Source organism: Choloepus didactylus, chromosome 23 (genome assembly GCF_015220235.1).
Source record: "Choloepus didactylus isolate mChoDid1 chromosome 23, mChoDid1.pri, whole genome shotgun sequence".
NCBI classification, from domain to species: domain Eukaryota; kingdom Metazoa; phylum Chordata; class Mammalia; order Pilosa; family Megalonychidae; genus Choloepus; species Choloepus didactylus.
In genome coordinates this window covers 6,460,749-6,488,136 of record NC_051329.1, presented here as the reverse complement: position 1 = coordinate 6,488,136, position 27,388 = coordinate 6,460,749, and the positions used below count along the sequence as shown (strand labels likewise).

General features: G+C 53.3%; 1 protein-coding gene across 2 annotated transcripts in view; it reads left to right on the top strand.

Annotated features, from left to right (window-relative positions):
- The window catches only part of TMEM132B (transmembrane protein 132B), a 398,454-nt gene that overhangs the window by 7,770 nt on the left and 363,296 nt on the right, over nt 1–27,388 (top strand). Inside the window, exon 1 of one of the 2 annotated variants that reach the window (XM_037816673.1) lies at nt 17,985–18,430. The exons of the other annotated variant lie outside the window; for it this stretch is intronic. Coding sequence (XP_037672601.1) covers nt 18,364–18,430 — 67 coding nt within the window. The 5' untranslated portion in view covers nt 17,985–18,363. Of the gene's footprint in view, nt 1–17,984; nt 18,431–27,388 lie in introns of those variants that run through there. 2 annotated transcript variants of the gene reach the window in all.

Sequence of the window (27,388 nt, the reverse complement as noted above, 5' to 3'; positions counted from 1 at the left end):
TTCCGAATAAGTCACCTTCAGAGGTGGCACCACCAACCCGCGACGACAGGAGATGCCCCCAAAGGGTTCCCCGGCTCCCCAGTGCCCACTGTGGTCAGATCAGCCACCCTGGACCTGCCTCCGCCTCCCATTATCCCTCACAGGTGGCCCCCCCACGCCTCCCCAGGGAACCCCTTGGCCTCCAGACCTCACTTCAGTGTCTGCTTCTCCAGTGACTCCACCCACCTCTGGGTCAATTTTTTAAGAGGTCAGCGCTCCCAGGGCAGGGAGCCTGCTTTCCCGAGGGTTCTGCCGGAGGATCCAGGGCGCCGTCTGGAAGGTTCTCCCTGGCTGTCCCTGCCCCCACCCCACCTGCTTCCCTCCCTCACTCTCTGTCTCTCTCTCACAGCCCCTGCCTTTCCCAGAACCTTTCCTTCCGTTTCTCTGTTGCTCGCGTTCTCTCCCTCTCCTTTCCCTCTCCCTCCCTCCCGTCCCTTTGTCTATCTCTTTGCCTCGGCCTCTGTCTGTCTGTCTGTCTCTGTCTCTGTTCTTCTGTCTCTGTCTGCCTCTGTCTGTCTGCTTCTGTCTGTCTCTCTCTCTCTGCCTCTTTGTGTTTTCTCTTTCTGTCTGTCTGCCTCTGTCTGTCTCTCTGTCTGCCTCCCTCGCTCTTGGCTGGCCTCTGGCCGCGGCCTCCTGTGACAGCGTCCATCTGGGCACCGAGCGTTAGCGCGAGCCCCTTCCAGATGGCGTCCTGGGTCTGAGCTGACAGCTTTCTGTGCTAATGACACGGAACTAATTCTTAATTATGATGAGACGAGATAAAGACCTCATCTGGGTCAGCTCAAGCTCCCCGGCCCCTGCCCGATGGCTTCTGTCTGACCCTGGGGAGCCACGGCCCTGGCCGCCCCGGGCAGCTGCAGGGTTTGGATGGCAGGTTTCTCTGGGCTCAGGGCTGGCTGCGAAGCCCAGACTCCCTCCCAGAGCAGCTCGAGTCCCAGGGGGCTGAGCGTGAAGGTGGTGGAGGGTGGTGGGCTCAAATCTCAGTCCACAGACTCAGGTGTGTGGCAGGCGGTGCTGTGTCCACCAGGACACCTGGAGGGGAGCACCAGGGCAGGCTCCAGCTGATGTCCACTGGAAGGGAATTTGTTGACTCCACACCAGGGACACCCATAGAGGTGCTGAGAAACTTCATAAATATGCTTTAAAACACGGGTAGAATGAGGCACCCAGAGAGCGAATCAGCCAAAGCTGTCACTGCCACCGCCGCTCTGAACCCCAGTGGTGTCCGGGCCCGACCTCACCACTGCCCCGTGGCCCCTGGACGTTGGATGCTGCCTCCACCACCAGAACAGCTTCTTCAGGGCAGAGGTTCCTGGCTCAGACTCGGGGCCAAACTCCACCACCACCCACCCTGTGCCAGAAGGGGGCTGAGGTGTCCCACACACACGGACACGGGCTCTGGATCCTGGCCAGGCGGGTTCAAATCCCAGCTCCGCCACTTCTTACCTGTGTGCCCTTCAGCAGCTTATCAACCCACCTGTGCCTTGGTTTGCTCCCTGTGCAGTGGGGAGGATGACAGCGCTGCAAAGCACCTGGAAGCACCTAGAACTGAGTTACAGGTATTACTGTTGTTATTATTTTGAAATAACCACTTGGCATCCATTGTGTGAGAAGGGGCTGTTTCTTATGAAGACATGTACAGTGGAGAATTCCCCAAACACAGAAAGTGGGGTTCGTATGACAGGGGTCTCCCACAATAATTTCCTTTCCTTTTTAGTATCTATTTCTGAAACTTTTTCCTAATTTGAGACCTTATTCCACTGTGGTTTCCTGAAAATTCAGTCAATCCAGGGATTCCCCGACCTCCCCCAGGATTGTGTCCAAATCCCAGGGGCCTGATGTGAGCTGAGGTGTTGGGGGCCCTGTGTGTGCACGCGTCAGCTGGATGCCAGGGAGGCCCTGGCCCTGGGTCACGGAGGCTTCCCTAGAGCCCCGTCCAGAAAGCTGAGTGCGGGGTCCTCCCTTCAGGCCCTGTGAATGCCTCTGTGTCTTTGCCATCTCCCACGGCTCTGCCTGGAAAGTGAGTGCGGGGCCCTCTGGAACACACGGATGCCCACACTCTCATCCTTTTCTCCTTTCACCTCCTCCCGCCTATGGGAATTGTGTTCTGGTCTAAAGCAGGGAGGGGTTCTTGCTCTTATTGCTGCTTCTCCTTGTCCACACCTCCTTCTCTACATTCCCTGGGGGGCAGGTGGAGAGGTTGTAAACTGGGGCTGTGGGGCCTTGGGGATTTGAGAGGCTCAGTTTCATCAGAGTCGAGCCAGACACTCCCATTCCAGGTTTCAGTGCCCCACTCTTTCCCAAGCAGTGCTCTACTTTCACATGAGAAACTGGACGAGGCTGTGAAGTCAACTGATGTTGTAATTCTACATCCCTCACAGTTACACTGTTTTCGGTTTTGACCAGCATTGGCCCCGGGGCTTCCTTTGGGGCTATTGTGGGCACTCAGACTTTGGATTCCCGTTTTGCTTCTGTAACAGCTCTAGTGCACCCCACCTACCCCACAATTGAAGGTGTCATTAGTGCCAGAACAGCCCCTCGAGCTCCTTCCACTGGGGCAGCATGAGAATCCTCCATGAGTGAGAACTCGAGTAACGGATTGTTGTGCTCTCACTGCATGCTACGGGTCACGAGCATCCTATTTCACATTATCCAAAAGCTCAGCAGTGCACTCACACCCAAGAGAATGCCCAGACACCCCCCAGCCTCATCTCCGATGATCTTTTCCTTGGTCTTTCCACTGCCACCCAGTTCCACATCAGTTAGGAGGCAGAAACCACATCAGTAAGCTGGACAGGGAAAACTCACTATAATGAATTATTAACCAGTAAGAGATGGGCCACCTGCTCTAAGGGGTCCTGAAGTCACAGGTACAAAAGAGCAGTGACTACCTGTAGGCCAAGAGAGAGTGGACAACAGAGGAACGAGGGAGCTAGGAGAATCCTAGCTCTTCAAGGCTGAGACCAGGACTTGTCTGGAGAGAGCAGGGATTGCAGCCTGCTGGCGTGGAGTCGGAAGGCCGCAGCAGATGCATTGTCGCAGTCTGCCATTGCTCGAAGGTGTGAGAGGCCACAGCTGGTCTGGAGAAGCTGCCTGCTGGATGGGGAGAGCGTGGCTTGAGGGTGTGGCCGGAGCTCCTGCAGAAGTGGCCACCGTGTGCGAGGACAGAGCAGGAGTGTGGCCTGAGAGTGTGGCCAGAATTATCACGGAAACGGCCACAACATGCAGAGCAGGTGTCCTGGGAATGCTGCCAAAGCCGGTGTCCAAGCCGCTGGGCTCCTGCTCTGCATAAAGCAGGAGGATTGGACCTAGGCTGGGGGTGATTCCCTGCCTGGAGCTGTGCGGCAGCCATCCAGTGCCCTTTATTGACAAAACCTACCATCCCGCTGGCCGGCAGAGAGACCCGTGTCCAGGGCCCGGCTCCAGCATCGCAAGGAAGGGTGAAGAAGGGTGGATTGGGGGCTGAACAGCAGGACATTGAAACTGGAACAGGAGGAAGACACAGGAGGCTGGGAGGAGATTCTGGGAGAGTCTGGAGGAATGAGGGGAGATATAGGGTAAGGAGGAGGGAGGAAGGGAGAATTTTAAGTAACAGTTCTGTGGACCATATGCAAATAAGGACTTTGAGTTATCTTGGAATTCATTTCAGGTGATGGACACCGTCGCTCTGCTCACAACGCTATTTTGAGATTCAACCACTTGGGTCCTGAGCTTCTAAAAGGGTTACAACAGTTCTCTCTTGGCCTAAAGTCTCAAGGCAGAGGTTTACATGGAAAGTTTTCCTTTTAGATTTATTTGAGCTTCCCCAGGGATCCTATTTTTATATTGTGGTTCATGTCTTTCCATGTGTTAGAGGTTGGAAGTCCAAGTTTTAGTTTTGAGCTTTGAGTTTCATTGCATAGCTGTGTGATGCTTGGCTCACCTCTCTGAGTCTCTGATTTTTCATCTGACACAAGGGGAATCTGAAGTCTGCCCATCCAAATTCTCAGGTGTGCTGTGATGATGAGGTAAGGTCATGGGTGTTAAACTGCTTTGGCAATAGACGCAGTTTCCTTCACTTGTATGGAGCCAACTGTATCTGTATAGCTGTAAGAGATTTTGTTTTTTTTCTTGCAAGCAACAGAAAACCTTACTCTCATTGCTTGATAGGGATTTTTGTTCTTGTCACATATTAAGAATTCTAGAGGTGGTTAGCTGTGGGTAATGGTAAAGCTGCTCAATGAGGTAAGGTGCAAAAACCTCTGTGATTTTCTTGACCTCTCTTCACGATCACAAAATGACTGCTGTGGCTCCTGTCCTCATGGCCACATTCAAAGCAGGAAGAAGGGATAGGGCCTGGTCAGGCCCCTCTGTTCCTTTCTCAGGTAGGTAAAGGCCATCCCAGACTATCTCCAGGCCTCTTCCACTTCATCTCACTGGGAAAAAGTAGTTCTGAAGGAGAGTCTGGGAAATGAATACTTAGCTTTCCTACTCCTTATAGAGTTTGGAGGCAAAGGAGTGGAAGTTGGGAACGGGTGTTGGGTTAGTCAGCTAACAGGGCCTAGAATACCGGTAAGTTCTAAATGGCAAAAAACAGATTTTCTTACTACAGAGATAGGGAAACAGCCACTGAAGGATTTTGCTCTCCATGCTTGTGATTGTGGTTTATTTGAGCCCTTTCAGGGCGCCTGGCTATATGTGAAGTGCCAACATTTCACTTTGGAGGTGGAATTCTATTAAAAATCAGATGCTTGTCATTATGTAAATGGCTATCTTGCGATTGCTTAGGATTTTCATTTTTCTATGAATTATTCCTTTTTCACTGCTTTTTTTTCCCCCTTGGAAGAAATAAAAACAACCATGAGAGATCAGGGGAATTTTCCAGTCCTTCAGTCTACAGATATTTATTGAGGGACCACCATGTGTCAGGAACTGTTCTAGGCTCAGGGAAGGAGCAGTAACAAGACCAGCTGTCAGCAGTATTGGGATTATATTCTAGGGGAGGAGATAAGCCATAAATAAGTAACTTTATGATAAATAAAATAATTTATGATACTGATACATTGCTGGGAAGAGAAGAAAATATGATGGATAAATAGATTAATGAGTGGGGAGGGCTTCTTTAGCTGGTGGGGTGGGGCAGCAAAGTTCTCTCTGAGGAGTTTCTTTTTCAGGAGAAACCTGAATGATGAGAACAAGCCAGCCATGGAGGGATCTGGGGAGAGGGTGTTCTAAGCAGCAGGGAAAGCTAGGCCCTGTGGTGGGAAGGAGCGTGGTCTGTTGGAGGACGGGAAAGAAGTCTGGGAGGCTGCAGCACGAGGAGTGAGGGAGCTGGTGGTAGGGTACAAGGGCAGACGGGCAAGCAGCACTGCAGAAGGCTTTGGAGAGGCTACTGGGCTCTAGGAGACTTCCTTGTGGGGATCAGTTTGCCGGGACAGGCCTCATCTTTCAGGGATTGGCATTACCTTTAGCATTACCTTGTAAATGTTTCATTTCCTTGCCTGTTGTCAGTTTCCCTCATATAAATATAAGCTCCAGGTAGTCAGGGAGCTTGTCATCTTGCCCTTGACTATGCCTTGAGCACTTGACATGACCTGGCACATAGCAGGTACTCAAAAATATCTAATGAATGTGTATCAGTTACTCATTGCTGCATAACAAATTACCCCAACCTCAGCAGCTTCAAACAGCGGCCGTTTATTAGCTCACAGTTCTGCAGGCCTGGAGCCCAGGCTCAGCTCGACTGGGTTCTGTGTTGAGGATCTCACACAGCTGAGATCATTTGTCGGCTGGGCTGTGCTCTCCTCTGGACCTCGGGCTCCCCTTCCAAGCTCATGTGCTCATGGCAGATCGGGTCCTTGTGGCTGGTCATAGGACTGAGGTCCCCGTCTCCTTAGCTCACACAGCCCCCTCCATCTCTGAAGCAGAGAATCTCCCTTGCATTGAATCCCTCCTCCTTTGGATATCTGACTTTCAGAGAGAGCCCAGTCTCTTAAGGGGTCACCGGGACCAGCTCCCTTTCTTCAAGCCGACTGTCCCATGTAACACCCCCAGTCCGAGGGGTAAAGCCCGGCATGTTCACTGTCCCGGGCTTACCCCAGGCCTGGACCCAGGCTGTGGAAATCTTGGCAGCTATCGGAGAATCCTGCTTATGAGTGAATGAATGAATGAAACACCTCTCCTCCCTATCCCCCTTTTTCCCCTCCATCAGAAGCCATTTCCCAGCCCTAACAGCGTAGCCACATCTGCCTGCTGGCAGCTGCGACTTTTGTTTCCTGGTTGCTGGGAGCCATCTTCTTCTGGCCATGGGGGCTGCAAATCCCCTCAGCCTTTGCACCTTCTCTTCCCACTGCCTGGAAGGCTCTGCCCTCAGTCTCTGGGTGGCTCATTTCCTTGCCCTTTTAAGTCTTTGCTCAAATGTCGCCTCTCCAGGGCGGCCTTGTCTGACTTTCTCCCCAGTTTTAAACCACCCCCGTCCACTCTAAAACACTTTCTTGACTTGTTTTATTTATCTTCTTTGCACTTATTTTCATCTGACCTGCTCTTCATTTTACTTATTTACTCTGTTTATGGGATGGATCCCCCCACTAGAGGGCAGGGAATTCTGTCTGTCTGATTTTTCGTCATCTCCCTGTGCTTGTAGCAGAGCCTGGCACACTGTAGGGGCTTGATAAATGTCTGTCCAAGGAGTGAATGAGTGGGATTTAAGAAGGACAGTTTAAACTTCATCTGTTTTTTCTCTTTTTTTTCTGGAAAAACCTGAGCAGACACAAGTCTTCCTTCCCCAGGCAGCCTCGTTATGTAATCAGGACCTCCGTTCCGCAAGGAGCTGTCAGCACGGCTTCAAGCGATTATATTTAGTGTTTTCAGCCTCTCCTTTTAGCTTCATGAAGAAGAAGAGCCCTGGAAAATAGGCCTCGCTTCAACAGGGACAGAGGCTCCTGGCCTCGTCCAGGGTGGCCCAGGGGATGGTGAGCCACTTGCAGGTGGCCCCTGCCCTGAGGGTCAGCCACAGCCGGCTTCGTGCTGAGAGCATCTGCATCTGGGCACAGAAGCTGAGTTTGTTCTGTAAATCATGAAAATAGCAGAAGCCAAGGCAGGAGTGGAAAGAGAGTGCCTGGAGTTCAATTCTTGGCTGTGTGGCCTTAAGCCAGTTACTTAACCTCTCTGGGCCCCACGTTCCTCCTTTGCAGAATGGGGATAGAGTTCAAACATTCAGGTGGGATCAAGGAAATCATTCATGGGCAGAGCCCTGCACACAGTAGGACTTCAAACCATGGTGGTTGTTCCACCTGTGTCCTAGGAGGCACCTGGCTCATCTCTGAAGACGTGAGCAGCCAGGCAGGGTGCCGGGGACATGGTCCCCCACTGCTCTGCTTGCGGCTCTGCCATGTCTGGGGGTTCCCACCAACCAGCTTGGAGGTGCAGTTGAGGCAGGGTCAGCAAACTGCAGTCCACGGGCCAAACCCAGCCTTCCCCTCGGTTAAGGACAACCATGGAGCTAAGAATGGTTTTTATATTTTTAAATGGTTGGAAAAAGAAACCACAGAGAAGAATCTGCAACAGAGACCATGTGTGACCTACAAAGCCTAAAATATTTACTACTGTCTGGCCCTTTGCAGAAAAAGTTTGCCAACCCTGCCTTAGGGGATGGAATGGGGTGGGGTAAGGCCCAAAGAAAATCTCACTGCCTGCACGCCTTGCCCCACCACCCAGCAAAATCTCATTATGATTTACTGAACATGCAGCGTGTGCCAGACGCTTTACCTGGAGACGCAGTCTCTCTAGGCCTCAGTGCAACTCGAAGAGGTAACTGCCATCACCGGCCCATTGCACAGATGAGGAAACAGGCTCAGAGAGGTTGAGCCACTTGCCTGGGGTCACACAGTTAGTGAGTGGCAGAGCTGGGATTTGAACTGGGGTGGTTTCTGACCCTGGAGCCTGTATGGTCTCCACCTCACCACAGGGTGCCCCAAGAGGCAGTGTTGAGGGCCACCTGGGTGGACACCAATGGAGGCCCACAGTCGGCTTGTTTGCAGAGCCTGTGCCTCCCATCTCCTGGGCCCAGCAAGACCCCATTCTCTCAGGACTTGGGCCTGAGAAGTCCTGTGCCGTGTGACTTGGATTTCCCTCCTTGGAATTACTGTGAGAAGAGAAAACAGAGGTGGAGGAGAGCTCTAGATGGCTTTCTGCCCAGCCCAGGAATCTGCCGTTGGTGGCCATGAGAGAGGCCCTGAGATTGCGGTGATGGGTGGAGGAGGCAAGAGAACTTGTCTCTGGAAGAATGTCACATTCTGTTGGATCCCCGGGATTGTCTGTCCTTGAGAGCCCCAAGGTGTCCTGCCATCTCTTGGGGGTTCAACTCAGAGGCTCGCCTGTGTTTCTGAAGTCTGCAGCAGACATCAGCAAAAGGCATCACACCAAATATGCCCATGGTCTCAGTGGGAGCTCACACGTTCCCGGGATGGTTTCCCCAGTGATGAGGGGAAACCACTGGCCCTTAGAGAGCCCTCGTAGCCACAGGCCCAGGCCTCAAATCCCAAGGGGTCAAGTACATGAAAACTCTTTCCATGGCCAGTTTACTTAAGGTCTGCACAATCCAACCTTGTTTGCTTTGTTTATTCATTTTTAATATATACGTTCTGTATATGCAATTAATAGAAGATTTCCACTCCAGGTTAGTTCATCGCACATTATGAATTTGTAAATGTCAAGGAGATGATAGCAATGAAATTGCGATGGTGTGGTTCTGAGGATCCTGCATCCAGGGGACTCGGAGGCATTTCATAAACTCGGTGGCACCCCGTCCCCAGAAGGTGCCAGTGCTGCCCAGGGCCGCTGCAGAGCTCAGCACTTGGGAATCCTTAAAGCAGAGACTTTTCATGGCAGGGAGTTGAGTGTTTGAGCAGGTCTCGGCTTTCCCAGACAATCAAACTTTGTGCCCCAGGTTTCCCTTCAACCTAATAGGCCGGATTGTTAGTCCCGGTTCAAGTTCAGCATTGGTGGAAGAAGTCAGCCGGCCTCTGCAGTTAACTGTGTGGCCATGCTAGGGAGGCAGCTAGTCTGAGGGCAAGTCTTGAGAGGTGTATGTGACAGAGAGAGAGACACAGAGAGAGAGAGACACAGAGCCAGCTGGTAGTCTTGACTCAGGAAAGGGTCTCTGAAGAGATGGGGGCAGAGCACTGTGGTGGCCGAGAAAGGCTTTGGGGACTGCTGGGTCTCAGGTCAGATCCCAGCTCTGCATTTGAATGACTTGAGCAAATTGGTTAAACCGCATGAGCCTCAGTTTCCTCCTCTGTAAAATGGGAGTAACAATAGCCCCTCCAATTTTACAGGGACAGTTAAATGGGTTGTCACATTGGAAGGGTTTGACAGACAGTACTTGCTAGTCAGTTCGTCAGATGTCCAGGAGCAGCCACACCAGGCACCGGGGCTAAGAATGGGCACGTTTCCTCCACTTAGACCGGGAATCCTAGTGAGGAGACCTGGGCGTGCTGAAAGAGCCTGTTGGCAAATTCATTAATGAGGCTTTGGCTTGCACTTCTCGAGGCATTCTTGGCTGTTTGTTTAACCCAGGCCCCTTTCTCAGAGGGGTCAACTGAAAAATTGGAGTCATAGAGCTCCAGGGGCCAAAGTGCAGGACTTGCTTAGTGCAAGCACACTTAAGGAAATGCACCCCATTCTATACCTGGGAATACCTGTTTAATTTTTTACCCACTTAGAGGCATAAGCTTCACTTGGAGCTCAGTCTTCTGCCTGCCGAATGGAGCACATTTTGGGAAATGGAAGGGTGTTAGGAAGTTCCCTCACCAGGGGAGCAGAGTTCTTTCTTGGTCTGTTTTTCACATTGAGTCCACTTGTAGTGGAATTTGTCCTTTTTGACCCCCAGCCTCTGTGCATGCACCCATCTGCTGACAACAGCACCCTCGTCCTCCTTGGGGTGCCCCCCCGTCAGGTCATGTGGTCTGGGTGGGGCTCATCTCCCCTCCCAGAGCTGGGTTGGGCAGAGGACCCAGCCCTGGCCAATTAGCATATTCGACCCCCTTGGGCACAATGATTGGTCCAGGGATAGGCATGTGACCTCACTTTGGCCAATGATATTCCTTTGCTGTCATTCTTCTGCTGACAATAGGCTCCTGGAACCAGCCAAGCCTGAAGCCACTGATACTTTAATTATGAGAATCAGTAAATCCCTTTTATTGCTTATGCCATTCTGATTTAAGTTTTTGTCAAGATGAAACAACATTCTGAACGGTGTGGTTTGAGACAAGAAGAAAGATCACAGTCCTTTGTAGGCTAAATGTTGTGATTTGACTAGCCAGTCAACTCCAACTTGGGTCCTTTGAGAGAGGAACATGCAGAACCACGTCACGCAAGCAGGGTGTCGTTTCTCAATGGACGTTTCCATCCTTTTGCTCCATCATGTGCTGAGCTGCTGGATCATGTCCTGTACTTCCACCGAGCTGCAAGGCTCTGCAAACCCTGAGAAGCTAATTGACATGAATCCTTGTGTGGTGCTAAATGCTTGCTAATTTTCCCACCGGAAGTTCCCCTAAACAAAGACTAAAGAATAACTATAATTTGTGGGGGAAATAAAAAAATGGTTACAAATGTACATAGGCAGAAGCAGTCAAGAGAAAGAGCCGTGCAAATGGGAAAAGCCACCATTTTCCCAACATCATAATCTCTAGTACACAGCGAGACGCTCAGATTTTACCGAAGGGCAGATTTAAAAACTATAATTAAAGAGGATAAAAGGATGATAACCAGTAATGATAAAGATGTCAGGAGATGGACGCTGCCGTGCACACAGCAATTTGCATCGATACAGTTTTTCTGATAGGCACTCAGAACATCCCCAAAATGCATATGTTCAACTTGACAGTTCATTTTCCAGGAATTTACCTTGAAGAACTAATCACAAAGGTGCAGGAACAAGACTGTTGCTTTTTAACAGTGAAACATTGTGCACATCGTTAAAATTGTTATAGAGGAAAATATTTGAGTGACATCAAAAGATGTTCAGAATATATAATTAGGAGAAAAGAGCAAGTAACAAAAGTACATAGCACAAGAACCTATTTTTAATATATATACATCTGTATGCATTTGCATTTATATTTGTATCTCTGGAAAAGGAAACTGGAAAATACATTAAAATATTAGAAGTGGTTATCTCTGGGAGATAGGGTTATACTTTTTCATTATTTGTGTCTGAGTTTCTGCCAGGAACACATATTTTAAGAAATCATCCAACCTCCCCCTGCTAACCCAGAATAAAAGAAATATGATTTTCTGTATTTTTTTCTGAGTGGTAAATACAAATCACAGTCTATGTGAGGTTCTCCCTGTAGCTGCTTTCTCAGTCAGGCTGCTTTGGGCTACAAATACCAGAGGCCCAGAAGGCAGTGCCCAGTTACCAGGAAGACTGGAGGCAGATCTTCTGGGGGTCACACAGGCTCGGGGGTGATGCCGGGATCTCCTGCCTTTCCCTTTGGCCACGGGAGCTGGTGGGTGATGTGCTCCCTTGTGGACCTGCTGCTGCAGCTCTTCCCATCACACCCTCCCTGGACAAGAGGCCCAGGAGAGGCAAGAGGGTTGTGCCAGTTTGAATGTATTATGTCCTCCAAATGCCATTATCTTTGATGTAATCTTGTGGGACAGACATATTAGTGGGGATTAAGTTGGAACATTTGGATTAGGTTGTTTGCGTGGAAATGTGCCTCACCCAACTGTAGGTGATAACTCTGATGAGATATTTCCATGGAGGTGTGGCCCCGCCCATTCAGGGTGGGCCTTGATCAGTGGAGCCATATAAATGACCTGAGAAACAGAAGAAACTCAGTGCAGCTGTGAGTGATGTTTTGAAGAGGAGCTACAGCCAAGAGGCACACTTCGAAGAAAGCACAGGAGCTGCAGATGAGAGACATTTTGAAGATGGCCATTGAAAGCCGACTCTTGCTCTGGAGAAGCTGAGAGAGGACAAATATCCCAAATGCAACTAAGAGTGACATTTTTGAGGAACTGCAGCCTAGAGAGGAACGTCCTGGGATAAAGCCATTTTGAAACCAGAACTTTGGAGCAGATGCTAGCCATGTGCCTTCCCAGCTAACAGAGGTTTTCTGGACACCACTGGCCATCCTCCAGTGAAGGTACCCAATTGCTGATGTGTTACCTTGGACACTTTATGGCCTTAAGACTATAACTGTGTAACCAAATAAACCCCCTTTTATAAAAGCCAATCCATCCCTGGTGTTTTGCATTCCGGCAGCATTAGCAAACTAGAACAAGGGTGCAGGGCAACAAGGGCCTGTCTTAGCCTCTGGGGCTGCCGTGACAAATGACCACAAACGGGGGGCTTAAAACAACAGAAATGTGTACTCTTGCAGTTCTGGAAGTCCACGATCTAGGCATGGGCAGGGCCGGCTCCCGCTGCACACCGCAGGGGAGCTGTGCTCCGTGCCTCCCCCCGGCTCCTGGTGGTGGCCGGCCATCCCTGGCTTTCCTTGGCTTGTGGCGCAGCCCAATCCCTGTTCCGCCATCACAAGGCCGTCTTCTCTCCGCCTCTCTTCTCCCCTCCTCATACGGACACCAGTCCCTTGGCTTAAGGACCCACCCTACTCCACTGTGACTCATTTTAACCTATCTAATTCCATCTGTAATGACCCTATTTCCAAACGTGGTCAACTCTGGGATTAGAGCATCAATCCATTCTTTTGGTTGATACAGTTCAGCCCACGACAGGGTCCTCTTCCTCCCTCATGTCTTTCAAGGAGCACAGTCTCCCCACAACTTCTGTTTTCTTCTTTTGGGTCAGAACTGGGTCACAGGCCTCCTCTAGCAGCCCCTGGCAGAAGGGAATGCCATCAGCTTAGAACCATTGGGATTTTCCCCCTTCCCCAGGGCTGGGCACATTCCCACTCAAGCCATTTGGGGGTCTGATGGGAAGGAAGATGGGGCCATACCTAGTTTCTGGGGGTCTTGGACTGTGCTGAGCCCTTGGTGGGTGGGGGGAGGCATGTAGCTTGGCAAAAGCCATCCATGTTGGCAGCCAGCACAGACCCTGGAGCCAGACTACGTGGGGGCCAATCGATTCGGCCTTACACTAGCTGGCAGTGAGCTCACGGGCAAATTGCTTAACCTCTCTGTGCTTCAGTTTCCTTGTCCATAAAATGAATAGATGGTTTGTGAGCATTCAATGACTTCAAACACATAAGACCAGAAGAATTGAAAACGTGTACACCCCTGTTCTTAGCAGCATTATTCGCAGCAACCAAAAGGTGGAGACAACTCAGATGTCCATCAGCAGAGGAATGGACAAACAAAACATGGCACAGCCATACAATGGAAAATGATTGAGCTGTGAAAAGGAATGAAGTTCTGACACATGCTCCAACATGGAAGAAACTCGAAAACATGAGGCTAAGTGAAGAAGCCAGTCACAGAATGACCACATGTTGTATGATTCCATTTATGTGAATATCCAGCAGTGACAAATCCCTAGAGACAGGAAGTAGATTAGTAACTGCCATGGACTGGGGGGAGGGGCAGGGGAGTGGCTGCTTTATGGGTGCTGGGTCTCCTTTGGAGGTGATGAAAATGTTCTGGGAGCTGACAGAGGTGATAGTTACACAGCACTGCAAATGCACCAAATGCCAGTCACTGAGTCATATGCTTTAAAATGGCCAAAATGGTAAATTTTAAATTATGTATATTTTACCAGAATTAAAAAAAAAAAAAGCAAGGCCCTTTGAACAGTGCTTGGTATGTATTAAGCACGGTGTCTTTATTAGTCTCTCTCAAGTGCTAACACAATTTAAACTGCCTCCAATTCACCCAGGCTGCCTTGGGCATCCAGGAGCCAGTCTGTTGCTCTCAGGGCCTGCTGGGAGGCCACAGCCCCCATTTAAGGTGCTTCCTGCACCCCAGGCAGCCATCCCCCCAACCCCCAGAGGTCTCCCCATCAACTGGGTCTCTGACTGGAGGACGGTCTCAGGTCCTTTCTGTTCTGTTTTTCACTGGCTTATCCTGGCTTCTGCCATCTCTCCATTCCTTTTGTTGATTCATCCATTTAACCAGTATCTGTTGGACATTTCCCTTCACTGAGCCCTATTCTTGCCATCAGCTATTTAACGAGGAAGGCAGGAGCTGACAACCTATTGGAGGAGACAGTAAAAAAGTCCCTCTCTCAGTAGGCATGATGCCAGGCAGACGCTGTGAAGAAAAATAAGCAGGAGGGGTCAGAGGGTGATATGGACCACTGGAGGTTCTGGCTGTCTAGAAAGATGGACAGAAGGGGCCCCTTCCCTGCAGGGGGAAGCCGGTTCTGTGACACCTTCCTCCTGTCCCTGGCCCATACATCCAGGTGTGCAAGTAACCAGTTTCCCTCCTGATTTTTCTGGATAAGCGAGCTCGACTTCTGTTTTGAGAGTCCCCCCAGCATTTACCCGGTGGTGGAAGCGTGATCTGAGCCAGTTCTTTCCCCTGGTGATAATGCACGTGGCTGTTTCAACTAAAAGTCTGTATATTTGCAATGGGATCCGAAGAGGGTCCAGTGTTTCCAGAGAACATCTCATCTGGTGGTTCACCACGGGCGCCTCCTGCGTGTCTGCGGGGCAGGGGCTCCCGGGGTCTGTAAAGCCGCCGCGGGCTGGGGCCCTTCGGCCGCGGCGCCCAGGCCCGCAGTGCCGGCGACGGCCACGAGATGTCAGTGTTGCTCTTCGCCTGCGTCGGCCGGGCGCGTGGGCAGGGCCGGAAGGGGCCCGCGCGGGCGGCACAGCCTGGGAGGGTGCGGGGCCTGCGGGAGCCTGGCGCGGGGGCGCGAGCCCTGGGCCGGGGGCTGGGCCTGCTTCCTCCTCGGATCTGCCTCCCCACACGAGCGGAACCTGGGGCAGCGCCATTCCTGGCCTCAGTTTCCCCGTATGTACACGGGGGCAGGGGGCTGGTTTGGGCGGGAAAATCCTAACGGTCCTGCCCCGGGCCACGAGGTCAGCGGCTTGGGATGAGACTCCTGGATTTTCCAAGTTGGAGGAAGGAATAGGAGTGAGAGGAAGGCTCTGCCGGGCCTGGGGGTCTGCAGAGACTGCTGCAGCCAGCCCCTCCCGACTTCCCCGTCCCCTTCGGATCCAGGAAGGGGTTTCCCGCGCAAATGGTGCCAGAAATACCCCCGTTAGAGACCAATGCCCGGGGCGCGACCCTGGACAGGCCCAGGCAGGGCTAGGATGCGCATCCCTACCTACGTGTGACTCTGAGAGGGTTAGTGATTTGCCCAGAGTCACGCAGCTGGGGCGTGGCAGAGCCACCCTCAAAAACAGCGCTGGGACCTCTGGCTTAGCCATTTGAGTCGCAGGGGGGGAACTGTGCTGGCCCCCCTCACCCCCGCAGTGCAAGCCCTCAGAACCCGCTGGGTCCGCGCTAGAGAGGAGTGAGGGGTGGGGGGCTGGCTTGGGTGGTGGGGGTGGGTGGGTCTGGGGAGGCTTCCTGGAGGAGGTGACATCTGAGCTGAGAGCTGAAGGGAGGAGCCAGCCCGGGGAGGCTCTGGGCAGGGTGTCCCAGGCAGAGAGGAGAGGGTGAAGGTGGGGACGTGGGAGCCAGGCCAGGTGGGGGGACAGCCAGGAGGCAGGTGGCTGGGGGTCAGTGGGCGAGGGGTAAGGGGGGCAGATGAGGTGGCAGAGTGGGCAGGGGCCCAGCTCTTCCTTCTGGGGGGGTCCTCAGTGGGGGTCACTGCTAGGCTGGTGTTTTTGTCCTTTTCCTTTGTGACTTTCTGGACCGACCCCATCCCCTTCTGTCCTTCCCCTCCCAAGCTACAGAATGACCTCTCACCCTGGGTCCCGTGGGTCCCAGCCCCCCAGCCCCCACCGACCTGCTCCCTGGTCAGTCACGCGGCCAGCCTGGGCACAGCCACCCCAGGGCTCTCCGGCTACTGCCCCCTGTGGTCTCCTTGCCCTGTGATCAGCATACACCATGTTTCTCCCTAGGGAGAATGGCATTCATTTCTCGTCTCCACCTACCCCGCACAGGCCTGGCATACAGTAGGTGCTCAGCCTGGCATACAGTAGGTGCTCAGCTCAGCAAATACTTACGAACCAGTGAGTGGGAAAGAGACCTGGGGGCTGGGGCAGCCAGAGAAGGAGGGAATGGGGGATGCCAGCCCCCTCGTCCCGGTGCCCTCCACACTTTGCCAGGACGCACCGTGGGGACTTGGCCAGGGCCTGGGTCCCTTGAAAATGTGCCTATTAGCTGCAGTGGGAAAATCCCTTTATGTCATGTAATTAACCTGGACAAGGGCCGTGCCGCAGGCCCCTAGCTCTTTCTCCCTTCTTCTATCTAAGCAGAGCTGAGTGCTGCCTCCGCTAATGAGCTTGTCGGCACTAATGAAGCAGCTGCCCCGTCCCCCCACCCCATGGGGAGGGGAGGGGGATAGCTCTGATGTGAGCTCTGGGCCCCTGGGGAGGAAAACCAGGTACAGAATCATGATGGCGGTGATGATGAGAAGGAGAAGAGAGCTGAAACCATTAATGAGCTCTTCCTTTATGGGTCAGGGGTTTCCTGGGCATTTTCCCCGACATGCCGCAATGGCGCCCATTCCTCTAGATGGGGAAACTGAGGCTCAGGGAGGTGAAGGGACTGGCCCTGGGTTGCACAGCTGGGATTCTCAGCCAGGACTGTGACTCCAGTCTTCCCCAAATCTGTCTTTTCCTCACCTCACACTGCCTTATTGACCGTTTCCAAAGAGGTCAATAATGACCGGCTTTTTCATAGAAAACCGAGATCACCCCGGAGGCAGGGAGTGGTATGTCGGGGATGGGGTGGAGCAAGGACATTTTTTTCCAGCAGGAAGGGGGGCTCTTTAAGGCCCCTGAGGGCTGGGGGCGGTGCCCCCATGTGCGCCTAGCATGACTCATTCATTCTGTGTCGCCCCCGTGGCCCGGGTGGCGGCGGAGGCGCCCAGGAGCATAATGGCTTCTGCCTAACTGGCTGGGGTGTCACTCCTGGGGGCTAAGCTACGCCCCCGCGCGGCCGCCCTCCGACCCTGCGTCGGGCCCCCGTCCCCGGAACCGCTTCGGGACCCGTCCTTTCCGAGAGCGAGAACCCCCGGCCTGCTCGGGAGAAATGGGAAGGCGCGCCCTCTCGCTCGCTCCCAGGAACAGCCATCCCTGGTAAAGAGGGCCCCTGAGGGCGTCCCCAATCCCCCTCAGAGGTCACCCTCGAGCCCCGCAATCCCCAAGAGAATCCCACAGTCACCTCGCCTTTACCAGAGGCTCCCTCAACTGCTCTGGGGAACCCCGCAGTGATCCCGCAGACTTCCCTGTCCATCTCTCGCCTTCGAGCAGGGGTCTTCTTGGATCGGTCCCTGCATGTCACCCCCACCTCCCACCCCCAGACATCCCTAAGACGTCTTGGATGGGTTTCAGGATCTCTGACCCCGCCGACCCCCCGGCCGTCCTGATGCTCTGTGGACCCTCCTCTTGTAACCCCAACTCCTGGAGACCGTTCCTGCCCTCCCTTCTCCAGCAGGCCGCCCCAAGCCGGGCCAAATTTATCCCGGGACTCCTTGTCTGCGCTCAGCTCCGCAGGCCCTGACCCCGCAGACACACCCGGTCCAAGACGTCGCCTATCTCCCTCACCCCGCGACCTTGGGAACCCCCACCACTAAGCCCCCAAGACGCCCCGATCTGTCTGGGGACCCCCCCCCCCCACTGCCTGCCCCCTGCCCCGCGGCCCCCGTTCCCGCAAACGCCTCCGCAGACCCTCCACCCCGCGGGTCTCCCCAGCCTCCGCGGCCTGGCGCCCTCCCCGGGGACGCCGGGGAGTGGCACGTCCCGCCGCCTATCGGCTGGGCGGCCGCCGGGTGCCGGGTCTCCTCGGCGGCGGGCCCCTCCCCCGGCCCCTCCCGCCTCCCCTCCCTCCTCCCGGCGCTCGCTCGCTCCCTCACTCTCTCGCTGGCTCGAGGGGCGGCCGGCAGCTGGCGCGGGCAGAGGCGGCGGCGGCGGCGGCGCGACTGGGATGGGACGGGCTCTGGAGCGCAGGAGCCGCGGCTGCGGCGGCGGGGGCCGCGCAACTCGGGCCAAGTGCGGGCCAGCGGGCGAGGGCGCGGGGCGCTGAGCTCCCCGTGGCCCGCGCTCCCCCAGCCGCGCACGGCCGAGTCCAGGAGAGCGCGCAGGGGCGCAGCGGAGGAAGCGCCGCCAGCGCCGGGCGCCTGCGTCTGGGGAGGAGCGGCGCGCTGGGAGCGAGCCATGCCCGGCGCTCGGGCGTAGCCGCCGGGGGCTGCTCCCGGGAGCCGCGGGCCGGGTCGGGCGCGCGAGAGGAGCAGCCCCGCGCCGCGCCCACCGCGCGCCTAGGACCATGCCGCGCCCGCGCCGGGCGCCGCCGCTCGGGCTCCTGCTGGCGCTGACTGCGCTCCGGTGCCCAGGTAATGAGCCCCCGGACCCCATCCCCGACCTTGGCCGCCACGCACAAAGTTGGCTTCCGCACCGGTCGGCCGCCTCCTTTTCAAGTCCCTGGCAGCTTGCATCTCCCGGATTTGGACAGATCTGGGGAGACCCTAGGAATCCAGGTGCCCCAGCACGTCCCCCTTTGCCCAGCGCGAGCACCCACCTGCCCGCCTTCCCCTTAAACGTCCCAACCCCCCTGCGAATTCCTTCAGGGTGCGCGGGGGCAACCGATGGGATGCGCTCAGCATCTCCAGGCGGATGGAGGCGCGCTTCGGGGAATCGAGCCCCTCACCCCTAGGAGCAGTAGCTCCCCAGCCCAGGTCCTGGTTTCTGCAGGGTTTTGTTTTCGGAGGGCGTTGGTGGAGCTCTTGAACGGGCCACCTGCTCTCCACGGACGCGCGGTCGTGCCCTCCCAGGACACCTGCGGGGCCCCAGCCCTGAGGTCATCTCCGCTGGCGCGGTTTGGCTTGTCCGCAGCCCTTCCCCACTCCCTGCGGCGCCCCCTTGATTTTACATCTCTCTCAAAGGTCGCCTCCCCCTCGGAGAAAAAGCAGCCGGTGATCGCCTCCTGGAAACAGGGGCTGCCAGGCGCCCAGATCCCCAAGGCAGGCGGGAGAGGTAGTGGCCAGGCAGCTGCCTGGGGGCCGGCTCACTGCTGGCACCTGCTTAGCTGTGGCCAAAACCTGGTGAGTGGGGAAAGCAAAACAGTCAGGTATTTTCGGTCTCGGCTGGAGTTTGGAGTGCTTTCTGCCGCCTTGATGTGGCTACATGTTGGTTCTAGAGGAAGCTTTTCTTAAAATGCCAGTTCCACCCTCCCTCCCCACCAAGCAGAGGAGAAAATCCTACAGGCTCCGATGAACTGCCAACAGTCACGAGCGTCGTTCATGTGCCTTTGGGGAGTGTAGTTCTCCAAACCTTTTCAAATCAGGACCCATGATTTGGGAGCAGGTAGCTTTTGCTTTATAAATTTTCTTCCCATTTCCTTAACAAACCAAGAAAAGCCACGCAGATTGCAGTAGAAAAAGCAACTTTAACTTTTGAGCTTCAACTGTCTTGATCAGGTTGCAGTTAGCAGCAAACCTTGTATAATATCAGCAGGATGCCTGATGTATTTGCATGGAAAAAGTAAATGTTGTCTTCCTTTGCGATGCCCTTAAGTGACCCAAGATATTTAATAAAACCTTCAGCTCAGAGAAAACCTTCTATCAGAGATATCCATCGGTATTCAGCTATGGTTCAGCCTCGCCGAGAGCGGCTTCAGGCTTAACGTGGATGAATCTTCAGCCTGCTTGACTATCAAGCAGCTATGATCGCTGTTTTGCTTTCGGCATTTGTCTGCGGTGCATAAGAGGGGCTGCTGCTGGGGTCGAGAGCGTTTCCTCTTAGCTGCAGCCCTGGGACCTGTTTCTGAAAGTGCGCAGTCCTTTGGACTTGAAAATTGCAGTTTTGTCTCTGTTTTGTTTCTCTGTGGGGGTCAGCGCTTGCTTGGATATGCTCGTAAGTGGATATCAGAAATCTCTCGCAGAAGCTGCCTGCCTAGTGCTTTGTAAGGGAACACGGTGAGCTTCCCCCCAGCCTCCTCGCTCCGTGCCAGCCAAGAGGAGCCTGTGCTGGCTCGGGTCGCCCTGGCCCTGGAGGGAAGGCTTGCAGCCCTGAAACCTGCTGCTGGCTGGGCGCCTTGCTGCGATGCCCGGATGCTCTCCGGAGCGTCTTAGCTGGGCACCGCGTTATGACAAGGGCCCCCAGGGCAGACTCACCCCCTCCACCCGTGCCATCACTGGGTCCTTAGAAGCACATGTAAGCCTTTCACCGGTCCCCACCAGGGACATAAAGAGAGGACAGTTTGATAACTCTATATTTAGCACTGGTTAGGAGAGCTGGGAAAAAACAAGGCTGAATTTTCTGAAAGATACTTAGCTGCTTCCACTTGGTTGAAAGGTTGAGAGGAATTAACCAGGGCTTCCTTTGGAGCCTTTGGGGTTTTCTGGACATTTCCTGGCATTATTTACCGAACACATTTGGCTGGAGGGGACCAGAGGCGAGGTCCTGGGAGAGGCACTGGAAGAGTTCAGTGGCAGGGACGCGTTGCCCCTCTCCCATCTCGGAGGGCCTGTCTTCTGTGTGCCCCCCCTCCTGCGTGGGTGGCTGCACGTTAAAGAGTGTGGTGGGTGTACTTCTTTGAGCCTTGCAAACGCTTAAACATATGGAACCATACTTGGTAAGAGTCAGCACAAATCCCCCAGCTTAGCAACTAGGGGGCCCCCATTATTCAAGCCACTTTTGTGCACACTGTGGCTTTGCAAATTAGCAGCGCAGTTACGGTTCCTGCTGGGGAAAATGGACGTGCTTTGCTTCTTTGACCCATTGTGCTCGGGGTCTATTAAATTGGGGGTGGGTGGAGCACGCCTGGCGGGGGGCTGTGGGGAAGACAGAGCCTGCGGGTCAGGGGGCTTTGGTTCTCAAGGGGGAGTGCTCTGGGCCCTGCCTGGTAGATTTCTTTCTCATCACAATCGTTATTGGGGGCCTGGGGGGGGGCTGCCTGTGTGTGGCACTGCCCTTCAGAGAGGTGGCGCTGGGAAGTGGCAGCGAGTGGTATGCAAATGCCGTCACCCCCACCCCCGAGTGATTTAATGGCCCTGCGGTGGAGGTTCCCAGAGTAAATCATTTCAGTTCCCCCTCGCCGGATGCAGGCTGGCGAGGCGCGGGGCTTCTGCTTGAGCCCTGAAGCTTTGACAACAATGAGCCTGGGGGCTGCCGTCAACCAGGGAGGATGGGCACCCCCTGGGTGGCTGGTGTGGAGTCTGGGGAGGGGAGCCGCTTCTGTGCGGCTGGGTGGCTCCTTTCTTTTCTCCTGGGTTTAAATTTGAATAGGTTCGGGGAGGGTGGGTTCCTTCTGAAGATCTGGGGTTCAGCAGATGCCTCGCCTCAACCACTGGAGAGAAGGTGGTGGCACCCTGGTGTCCCAGGCACTGTCGAGGGTGAAGGTGCAGATGCCAACCCTTCGTCTGTCTTAGAGCATCTTCAGCAGCCCCCTTTGTGGAGGGGACAAAGGAGCCCTGGGCGTGGGGAGTGACCGGCTCAGGGTCACGCAGTGAATTGGCGTCAGGTCTGGGCTGGTGCGTTCTGTCTCTTTAACAACTCCAGGTCCAGGACTTTCCCACCCTACACAGAGGAGCTTTTCTGGGGAGCTCTGTTGGGTTCCTTAGGGGACTGCAACTCCACTTAAGGAGCCCAAGGTCATGACAATGACAGCTGGGTGGCGTGGCCAAAATAAGCGAATGTCAGCTCAGGAAGAGGAAGTCATGATGATGGTGAAGATGGTGGGTTGATGACGGACGCAGGCGCCTCTAACTTGCTTACTTGATGCCGACACCGTTCTGCTTATTTGCAGTTTACAGATGAGGTGTTGAGGCCCAGAGATGTCAAGTAAGTTGCCTGAGGTCACACAGCATCAGGGTTCAAGCCAGGCCCTGGTCCGTGCCTTGCCCTCTGCTTTATACAGCGAAATTCCTCTCCGTAGCATGCATGGAGTGGTGCCGATGGGCTTCTGATAAATGAGACATAAGGGCGCAGGAAATGGACGTTTGTTGAGCTCCTGCATGCCTGACCCTCACTAGGGGCTTTCACTTCTTTTCTGCTCTCTTTCCCTCAGTGACAGATACATCTATTAATGTGAACTGGGGTTTTCCAGCCGAGGTAATCGAACAGATGGGAGACAACTCTGCAGGCACGTTGAGCCCTTTCAAATCTGCACCCTCGAGGGATTTGACGGTTATAAGACCTGGCAGACAGACTTTTCCCCCCTTGCCCTTTGGTCTCCTGCTCTCTTGCTTGCACCACAGTGTGCCTGGGAATGCGAAATAACCCAATGGCTAGCCCTGATCTGGAGCACAGTGTGTTCTCAGCCCTTTGCAGATTTCATCTCACTGAATCTTAAACAGCCCTAATGGTATAGGGACTCAGATTTGCCCCATTTTACAGATGAGGGAACTGAGGCCCAGAGAGGTGCTGAGACTTGCGCAAGCTCACACAGCCTCAGAGCGATGGAGCGCGGAGGTGAAGCCACGGTGTATCCTGTCTCCAACTTCTCATGCTTAGCCGCTGCGTTCCCTCCTTTCGTGGCACTGAGTTTTATGGACCACTCATTGGATTTCAAGACTCATTCAGGCCAGAGGGGTTCAGGGATGTGTCCCAGGTTGAGAGCAGAGTTGGATCTTTTGTTAGAAACCTGTTTTGAGGAATTTTGTCCCTTCTGAAGTAACCCGCTCCGATAGGGCTCTGTGCTTGGGGAAGTTGTCAGGACATGGAAGGCCAGTGGAGGGGTGCTGGGGGGCTTTGGGCCATATCTGGCCTGTAGGTGTCTCTTGCTAGTGGCTGACATTCAAAAATTGGAGGTATCAGTATCACAATCTAGTTTCTGGGCTCTTTCAAGAAATAGGGAGGTCTGGCAGCACTGGACCTTGCTGAGACTCAGTTTCCCCATCTGTAAGTGGACCTTGAAGTCGTCCCCCTGCTGATCTCATCACAAGGTTGGGCAGACAGTCGTGATGTGCGAGTGGGCAGGGCTGTCCGGCGTGGGCTGAGGGCCATCCCCCCAGAGGACAGGAGGCGGGAAGGGAAGGGCTGGCCAGGTGCTTTGCTGCAATGACCAAAGCCGTGGAGAGAAGGACAATGAACCCTCAGTCGTCTGCCAAGTGGGTTCACATTTAAGGATTTCTCTGGAGTCCTGGGTGACTATGTGAGGCTGGGGGGTAGAATGTATCCCCAGGTGGGGCACTGAGGCCCAGGGGAAACCAGGCACCTGCTCAAGACAGTACCACCTGTGAGTGGCAGGGGTAGGGTGTCCTTCCCAGAGTGCCATACACTTCTCTCTTCTGCCCCAATGGTGCCTCCTGGTCATGGAATTTTGCCTCAGTTTCTCCACCAGCAGACAGTGATCTCAGGGGCTTGCATCCCAGGGCAGATTGGGTGGTGATAGAGAGACAGACAAGAAGCCAGCAAGTGAACAGGAATATTCCACAGTAATTTGTGCTCCTTATAGTCAGTAGGAGGTGATGTGACGGGGAGTGGCTCGGTGATCCGGGAAGACTTCTCGGAGGAGGTGGCATTGTCTGATCCTGAAATGTCAAGAAGGAACTAACCTGGAAAAGGGTGTTCCAGGCAGAAGGAGTGCTTAGTCCTGCAAGGTCCTTTGCACAGTATCCTGCACACAGCAGATGCTCAGGAAATGCTAGCTCATTCATTCATTCATTCATTCATTCATTTGACGGATATGTTAATCAATATGAGGCACTGAGGTGACAGCAGGGAATACAAGAGACAATTTCCCTGCCTCCCAAGGAGCTGTCATTCTGGTGGAACAAGATAGCCGTAAACCAATGGACAAGCACACACATCATTTAATGGTGGGTGGTGATAAGTGTCCCAGAGAAACAAAAGCAGGGGAGCTCGTTGTCATTTTTATTCTCCCTCCATGGGACTGATTTGGCAGGATGGACACTCGATGCCCATTGTCTGCCAGAGAGAAAGAAGTCCAGGATCTCTGGAGTTGAATTCCTGTCCCTTCTCTCACTACCCGCTTGGTTCTGCAGCCAGTGAGCCTGGAACTCCCTTCCCTGACACCTCGCTCCTTAACTGATCAATACCATCTCCTTAGACTTCGGCTCCAAAATAGTTACATAAAAAACAAATCGACAGAGTCCAATTTGATTTGCTGTGTTTTATTACCGAGGGTGATAGAGTGTCTGGAATGGCGGGTGCTTCTGAGCCCGGCCCGCCTCGCCCCATTAACCCGAGTTAACCCTTTGGGGGGCCCAGCTCAGCCAGGTTGCGCCTCTGAGCCCCGGAATTCGGCTCCTAGGAAGGGCGACTCGGTGAACGGCGCCTCTGGGGTGGCAGCTTTGTGCCAGGAGTGCCTCCCCCGGGCTCCTGCACATCGTCGGAGCGAATGGACACACAATCCCGCCGTGGCTGCAGCCGGCGCGCCTGGGGCTGTCACTGGGGACCCACAGAAGGTCCCGGCTTCGTTTCTGGGACTCCGGAGCGGCCGCCCGGCTCTCGGCTCTTGGAGTGAACCTGTGGCTCCCTTTGTGTGCCTGGCCGTCCCCGTGCTGTGCGGTGTCGATGCATTTGGATCCTCTTTGCTCGGTGTTTTTCCCTTCTGCGGTTGTGCCATCTGCCGCTGCAGGCCGTTGCTCTCCCGGGTGGCCGGCGGGGGTGGGCACTCGGCCTGCTGACCCGGCCCCGGGTGGGCAGGGGGCGCGGGAGGGGCGCATGTGCAGAGGGAAAATGTTTTTTTTTGCAATAAAAGTTGTTTCCGGAGTGGCAGTGAGCTGGAACTTGGGTTCCTGGAATTGCTCTACTTCCTTGAAACCGCGCCCAAGCCCACCTACTCCTTCGGGTCAGACACGTTTTTTCACACACCTGGGCTATGACAGGCCCTGTTCTTGGGGCTGGGGCTGTGGCCAGGGCGAGCAGGCAAAGATCCCAGGTGATCACAATAAATGACTAACTCACACTGTTTGCTGATTGGTGGTCTGTGCTGCGGAGGAAAACGAAGCAGGGGAGCCAGAAAGGGAATGCTGGGGCCAGATGGCTTGCAGTTTTAATTGGCCGAGTCAGAAGGTGACATTGGAGCAAAAACCTAGAGAGGTGAGCAAGCCAGGTGGCTCTCCTGGGGACCAGCCTGTGCACAGGTCCTGAGGTGGGGCGTGCCTGGCAGGGTCAAGGCTGGGCTGAGCAAGCGAGGGGAGCAGTAGGAAGTGACGGGGGACCCATCCTGGGCACCACTTGGGCTTTAACTCTGAGTGAGATGGGAGCCGTTGGTTGAGCAGAGGAGGGACACGCTTCGACCGCTGGAACAGACGTGGGAGTCCGGGTGAGCTGTGCTGCTGATGGCCCGGTGCAGGCTGCTGACCATGGGGGAGGTGAGAGAAGTTAGATTCAGTGTGTCCACCGGTGACTCCAGGTCTGTGACGCTTTAAGTCTCCAATGCTGAGATCTCGGTTGCATCCGTGGAGGTGATGAGCCACATGCAAAGTGGGAAATGATTAGATCTGGGATGTGTCTTGAAGGTTGAACCAATGAGTTGCTGGCGTATTGGATACATTCAATAAATCTTTATTGGCTTCATTCACCAAGCTTGGATTCGGGGCTAAATCAGTATTTGTCAGTGATGAAATTAATAAGCAGAACCTATGTCCGTGAATTGGACTTTTGCGTGGGCTTCCCAGCAGCCTGAGTGAGAAGGTCGGGTCGGTAGATGTTCTGAGTTTCTATGCCTGCAAGGTGGCGACAACAACACATCGTTAAGGAGATTAACGTTAAGAGGGTTGAATGTGGTGAGAGATGCAAAATGCTTAGAACATCCTAAGTGCCCAATAGACGGCTGCAATTATTACTTTTGTTGTTTTGACACGCAAGGAAACTGAGCCTCAGTTATGCTCCTTGCCCTAGGGAACCCAGCTGGTAAGGTGTAGGGTGGGCTCTGAATCCTGCCTGATCAGACTCAGTTTGGGGGTCTTTTTTCTGCTGAACCCACTCCTGTTAAAAGAAGAACATTCTTCATGTGTTTATGAGGTGATTTTCCTGACCTAGTTTCTTATTAGTTTGCCAGCACAGGTGTACTTGCTTTATTTAGTAAATGTGTAGGTAAAAAGTTACATGTCAATCAAATTCTATTTCCTCTATTAACTTCCATGACATTGTTTTTTAATTAGAAAGTTGTTAGGTTTAGAGAAAAATCCTGGATAGAATACCGAGTTCCCATTTACCACCCTATTATCAACACTTTGCATTAGTGTGGTATATTTGTTACAATTCATAAAAGAACATTTTAATAACTGTACTATTAACTATAGTTCATCATTTACAATATGGCTCACTGTATTGTACAGTCCTATGTTTATTTCTTTAAAAAAATTTATTCTAGTAACATATATATACAACCTGAAATTTCCCCCCTTGACCACATTCAAATATGTAATTCAGTTAAATTCTGTCTGACCCAACACAGTCCTTGGCTTCTGACATGTTGCCTTTTATTTCTGCACCCCTTGAACCAGGGGTTGGCAAACTGTGGCCCAGAGTTTGTTTTTGTAAATAAATGTGGCCCCTTGCCTGTTTTTATAAATAAAGTTTTATCGAGACATAATCATGCCTATTTGTTTACATATTGCTGCTTTCATACAACAATGCAGAGTTGAATAGTGGTGACAGATCATATGCCCTGCAAAGAATAAACTACTTACTGTCTGGCTCTTTCACAGCAAAAGTTTGTCTTAAATGGTGAGGCGGAGAATGTTCTATAAATGTATGCTTCAACTGTGGTGAACAACAAGTACCCCTTTTTAATGTTACAAAAAAATCATCCGGCTTCTCTGAATAAAAATAATTTAGAGTTTGGTGTCTCTTGGTTAAAAACAAAACAAAACAAAACATATTGATCAGAAGTTGCCATCAATTCAGTAATGCTTTTGGATGACTGGGTAACTACAGTAGCATTTATATAACATTTAAAAAATAGTAGCACATGTGTGTGCAAGATATTTTTCACTCTACAGGCAAAGCTGGATGAGCTCACAGATCAGAAAGACCCCTTGTAGGGATGTTGCTGGAGGGGAACTGGAATTAAAGTAACCCACTGGTTAGTTATTTTATACTCAGAATGACTCCAATCAATGCAGCTCTGTTATGACCTTGTGTTTGTGTTTGTGTTTTTTTCTTATCGGGTGATTTTAAAGATGAACATGCCCTTCTCTGTGTTTATCTGTGACACCAGCTCTATGATATTTTACATTTCCAGTGCTGAGATTTTGGGTGCACTCATGGACATGATTGGGTTCGTCACTGTATTAGTCTGGACTCTCTTAGTTGCAAGGACAAGAATGGGAATTTATTGGTCCCTGGGGCTGGGAAGTGCAAGAAGACTTCAGGCG